The sequence below is a fragment of the Nanorana parkeri genome, unplaced genomic scaffold (assembly GCF_000935625.1).
Source record: "Nanorana parkeri isolate BGI_ZX_2015 unplaced genomic scaffold, ASM93562v1 scaffold199, whole genome shotgun sequence".
Taxonomy (NCBI): Eukaryota; Metazoa; Chordata; class Amphibia; order Anura; family Dicroglossidae; genus Nanorana; species Nanorana parkeri.
This window is the reverse complement of record NW_017306467.1, coordinates 1639462-1645461: the sequence shown is the minus strand read 5'-3', so window position 1 is coordinate 1645461 and position 6000 is coordinate 1639462. Positions and strand designations below refer to the sequence as shown.

The window sequence follows — 6000 nt, the reverse complement described above, 5'->3', positions numbered from 1 at the left end:
ATAACAATCCCCCTATATAATAGCAAAGGCACACTGACAGGTCCTCTTTATGGAGACATTAGGGGTCTCTAGGACCCCTAATGTCACCTGTGGACCCCAAAAGAAGCTGATGAAGCAGAGATGGGGCGGTACGCGAACGAGCACATATAGGCGATCGGCGGGCTATGGACCTATATGTGAAACACCCGGTAACGGGTGTGTGCAATGGTCGGGTCTTTTCTGCCCGTGCCTGCCCGCTAGGGGGTGCGCGCGAGCAGAAAAAAATTGCCCTCTAGAGACGGCAACCCGCCAATGCAGCAGTGCCGTCCGTCCGTTTTTATACTACGGGCGGATGGCTAGAGGTTAATATAAGCATCAATGGTCGGGTCTTTTCTGCCCGTGCCTGCCCGCTAGGGGGTGCGCGCGAGCAGAAAAAAATTGCCCTCTAGAGACGGCAACCCGCCAATGCAGCAGTGCCGTCCGTCCGTTTTTATACTACGGGCGGATGGCTAGAGGTTAATATAAGCACAAATGTAAAATATACCATTGCTGACCTCTCCTGAAAATACAAGATGCCTGACAGCCACACTGACACTGGCTTCACTACATTGATTCCCAGAACACGTTCATCATTTAATTCCGACAACCACTACAGGTCTCCTAAAAATGTCAAAACTGAACGGTACATTTTTAATTCTTTCTGCTATAAGATTATTCGAAGGATACATTGAAGGGGAAACTTGTTGCAGCAAACTGATATCCTCAGCTACTGGGAACTGCTCATCATAATCACACAGAAACCTGCAGGCAAGATACAAAAACACAGGCATATGAACAACAATGGCACTCTTGCGAGTACAGTTCCCAAAAGGCAGGCAGGTTAATAATAATAATTAAATATATGCAATATAAAATAATTAAATAGTAAGTAAATCATAACATGACAGCACTTGAACCCCCACCACCTTCATCCATCCACCACCTTCATTTAAGAATCTCTAATGATTAGTTAATCTTTAAGTAACTCAAATAGATACAATTGGTCAAAGAAATCGTGCCTGGGAATATGAAGCAAACATGTGCATTAAGGGGAAAGCAACAGGTACACTTGAATGCCCCTTCCCTAGCAGCATATACCCTCCTTAGCAGCCCCATATAAGCTCAAGTCAAATCTCCAGATAGAGCTTACACAGGGATGATCGTCTCCCCACCGCCATATTACACCATTGGGCCAGTGCTGCCACACCACACAGAAAGTCACATACTGCTACCCAGACATTTGGGTACTTTATTTGCCCATGGTGGCTGAAAGAACTGACAGGGGACTGAAGGTAAAGAAAGTCCTGTATGTGCAAGGCACAGGTTTGGTTTTACTACTTGCAGTCCGTAGCAATTTCCTAACTTTTGCAAACGCATGAAACAAAATCTGAATTTTTGGCTAGAAAACAGCTCAAAATCCCCAAACAATTCTATATGTTCTCAAAGCAGTGGCCCTGTAGAATAAAAAAATGCTAATTTTTTTATTTTTTATTTTAATTGTAGTGTATTTTATCCTAAAAATACTGGTTTGATAAACATGTGCGCAAATATCACGCGACATTAAAAAAATGCTAATTGCAATTTGCGCACGTTTATCAAACCAGTATTTTTAGGATAAAATACACTACAATTAAATTTAGTGCACAGAAACAGAAAATACCCAGTTTGTTGGTAAAATATAAAAGATGGGGTGGTGTCAGGTAAATAGACACCAAAACTTGTTAAAATTGCAATAATCTACAATAACTAAAATTGCCCTTAGGAGACACTTTAAAAGGTTTTACCGCGCATCAGTTTAGTGTTAACTGTAATTGATGGCCCTAGAATTATTGCTCTCATGCCGACGTTCGCGGCGATATGTAACGTGTGGCGCAATCGTTGTTTTCACATACTGTGTGTGTACATGGGAGCAGGGGACTTTTGACAAATTTTTTTGCACTTTGTAATTTTTTTGATACGTCACTATTATTTTGTTTTAAACGTAACTTTATTGCTATCACATAGGGGCTAACAAGCGGAGGGAGGGCACACTCCCCGACCCTGCACAAGCGATCGAGTGGCTGTATAGCCGCTGGATTGCTTGTATGTGAAAAGCCATTGCTTTTAGATTGTAATACCTCATGTGCAGGGCCCTCCTTACCATCTTGTCTTGAAATTGTATTGTCTTTGTATTGTAATGTCTTCGAAATTGTATTGTATTGTGATTGTAATGTCTTCGTTATATTGTAAAGCGCTGCGCAAACTGTTGGCGCTGTATAAATCCTGTATAATAATTACTGGCTGTTTAAAACAGTACCAAGTTCACGGCTGCTGCTGCTGTGGTATTGGTATAACTGGTTCAGGATTCCGCTGTTTATTTATATTATTAGGTGGTTCTGAACCAATTACAGCGTATCTCCCGATCTACTGAGCCGACCTGTGACAGTCTCATTGTCACAGGTCGGCTAGAACTATGAGGTGAGTGGAAATCACTCATCTCATAGTTCTCATTTAAATGCAAGAAATAATGGCTTCCCCTACTCTTGTTCCAGTTTTCCTTCAGTTACATTTGTTTTCCCTTATTTTGACCTAGTGACACTGCCAGTAGCATCCATGTGCTTCCTGTGCTAGGAATATATAGTTGCTGAGAAGTGATGCATCAGTACATTCAGCTTGTAATCTAGCCGTGAGATGTGTCTAAGAACTTATCTTCACTTTCTGGACAGTCGGTTACCCCCTCTGACTGACCAGTGCTCCCTCGGAGGGTGCATTGTCATTAGGGAAGGCATCTGTCAGTTTGTCAATGTTTGTGTAGCTTGTGTGCAAAGTGGAAGTTGACTAATGTTATGCAAAACTGTGCACATCACTGTAAATTTAAAAAAATAAGCTTACCATTAAAAAACAGGATTTTTTATATTGTTAACATATTATTTGCTGAACAGATTTTAAAAGGATGCTTTAGTTATACTTTCAAGCTAGGGGTTGTGCGAGGGTAAACTAATTTTGAGGACACAGAGGGGGGAAAGTTTAACAAACCAATGAGACTAACTACCTATAAATTACAGTGTCTGTTGAGGGTGGTGGTGGTAGAACCTCTTTCAAGTTTTTACTGCTATCTGGGGCTGCATTAGAGGGATTTTCCATGACTTCCTGTCCTGCTGATAACATTTTTCCTAACAGGAAGTGAGGGGACAATAACAGACAGCAAAAAATGATTGTTCTTAGTATAGTAGGGGAAGGCTAGAACCCCTTAAAGATTTGAATTTCTGTCTGTGACCCTGTTGCAGAATTCCTCAAACTTCCTGTGCGCGAAATCCATGGTCAGAACAGAACAGGAAATGAAAGCAAATATATTTAACAGAACCCAAAATAGATGTAGGACCCAAGAGGAGGTCTGATCCTTCCCTACTTTATACAAAATAAAAAAAAAATTAAAAAGCTTTTGGCTTGACAAACATTTTAACACAAAGAGCTGCAAATCTAAATTTTAGAAGTACATTTTAACAATCCTTACCGCCTTTCTGGAAGAAGATTTGTTAATATTTGCAAGAATTCCTCTACATAGGGTTGAATATTTTCTGCTCTGGAAAACAAAAAGATGTTTAGGTTGAGGAGGCTAGACTCAAAACATGGAACACTGCGCAGCATGCTGTATTGAGCTTCCACTAACCTGCGTTCCAAAATGGGCTGAAGACAGGTATTGCTGATAAGGATGTGAACGATGTCTAACAACTTCTTTCTGGAGTGACACAATCTTCTCCAGAGATCCACCTGTAGTCTAGCAAAGGAAATCGAACCACCAAAATGCAAGAATGACTTTAGTATTGTGATACTTGATGGGAAAGTTTGTTAATGAAACAGAGCATGTAGCATGAATCATGTCTTCCAATGGACATTTAAAGAGGAAATGAATTGTGGAAGCTTTGCCAGTATTGCTTGATTTCTCCTTACAGCTGATCATTACTGACTTACGATGCCTTGTCTTTATATGTAAGCAGCCATCTTGGTAGAGGCAGGACTTTGCTTCCTCACGTCAGAGCTTCCAGCAAGGAGAACAGTAAGCAGTAGTGGCATCACCAAATCTCACTCCAAATCTCCCAAGATTTGGAGTGAGATTTGGAGTGAGATCTCACTCCAAATCAGAATTCACATACCAGAAGGAGTACTTCTAATTCAAGGCAAAAAGTTACATGGTTCAGAGTACTGTTTAGGCATAATGAACACTTCTAGATGTCCCCTATAACATAGCAAAACTTACATTTTTGAGTTCAGTTCCACTTAGTGCATTTCCACTTTTGCAGTCAAATTTGAGAAAAGCTCCACTATATATGTTTGTTATATGTTCCTATTCACACAGCATACCTAAAATATATTTCTTACCTTTTAGCCGTTTCTTTGGAGAAGGCCTTAGGCCAGACTGCTATCTATTCTGAACAGTTTCTGAGCGAGTCTGTTCCCAAGAAAGACTGCTAATTACCTACCATTAACATAGAATGCTTCTAGATCTTTTTTTTTTTTTTTTTTAAATCAGATAGTTTTTATTCGTTTTTGCATAATAGAAAATACAAAAGACATTTACAGAAACAAAAAACACAAAGAAAAAGAGAGAGAGCATCCATATCAATAAGAGCCACATAATGTAATTCGACAAGAACACATCGCCCGCCTATAAAAGAGCACATTCAATATCAATTATTGTGAAAGCCTCGTGAGCCCCCTACATGTACAACGCAACACACACCTACATCCATCTCTCCACCTTGTATTCAGGGGTCTTACGAGTTTGACAAAGTAACGGGATACAGACATCAATGGTCTCTAGGAGAGGAGCATGGATGCCGTCTACGCAGATATGTCCTGTCCACGGTATGTCAACCAATTATCCCACAGGGAATGAAACCGTGCCAGGGTGCCCCATTGTTGAAAGGTAATGCGCTCATATGCAATGATCCTATCCAATTCCACATCGTCAGTGTAGGTGGGGAAGAGGATATCCATTTATGGACTGCCAACCTAGTTGCAGTGAATAATGCACGTCTAAGGGCCAGGACCGTGTGTTGAGTGAGGTCCGTGTCCTCTATAATGCCAAGGACGCATACCAATGGTGAATTAGATAGGGAGGATGTGAACACAAGGTTGAGAGTGTCTACGACCCCCTCCCAGTACCGGACCAATTTCGGGCATCTCCATAGTAGATGTACTAAGGAGCCACGTCTGAAGCCACATTTTGGACAACTGGAGTCAGCCCTCAATCCTATGCGAAACAAAAATTCAGGGGTGCGATACGTTCTGTGAACAATAAACAATTGAGTCAGCCTATGCGTGGGGGATAAAGAGACCTGCGTGACCCCCTGTAAGACATCTTCCCAAGTGTCATCCGACATGGGGCCTACATCCCCTTCCCAACCCTCCCTGCATCGAAAGATGAGCAGATGACCTAAGCAGCAAATGAGCATACAGGAAGGAGATGATCCCTTTGGTGTTGGTGGTCAACAGTACCGTATCAAGTATCGGGGTGGGCGAGATCACTGGAGGACCCCCTGTGAACTGGGACCTTAGGGCGTGTGTCATCTGGAGGAACTGGAAATACCACATGCCGGATAGGCTGTGTGTATCCACCAAATGCTGGAAGTCACACAGTGTACCCTCCCGATAAATCTGAGAAACTGAGATTACCCCCTTGTTAGACCAATCCACAGTGCCCGGGAGTGCGAGAAGCTCCGGGAGGCGACCATTCCGCCACAGCGGAGTATATCTAGTGAGGGTAGAAATGCCCATTACAGTTTTGGCCGCATCCCAGACCTGCCCCATCAACCGCACTGTAGAGAGGGAAGCATGAGTCTTAACGTATAGGTCACTGTCTAAGTAGTGTAAGGGTCTCAACCCTTGAAACAGGTATTCTAGTATTTGAAACGATTGGGATCGATGGTCCTTAACCGCCCAGGCTGTGAGATGTTGTAATTGCGCAGCCAGGAAGAAGAACCATGGGTTGGGGAGAGCCAG

At 42.4% G+C, this 6000-nt stretch overlaps 1 protein-coding gene across 1 annotated transcript in view; it reads right to left on the bottom strand.

The window, feature by feature from the left end:
• ASCC2 (activating signal cointegrator 1 complex subunit 2) overlaps window positions 1–6000 on the bottom strand; it is a 41065-nt gene that overhangs the window by 14425 nt on the left and 20640 nt on the right. The window contains exons 9-11 of the mRNA XM_018555523.1: window positions 3668–3775; window positions 3512–3580; window positions 706–780 (exon numbers count right to left, since the gene is read on the bottom strand). Of these exons, the coding sequence (XP_018411025.1) occupies window positions 706–780; window positions 3512–3580; window positions 3668–3775 (252 nt within the window). The remainder of the gene's footprint in view (window positions 1–705; window positions 781–3511; window positions 3581–3667; window positions 3776–6000) is intronic.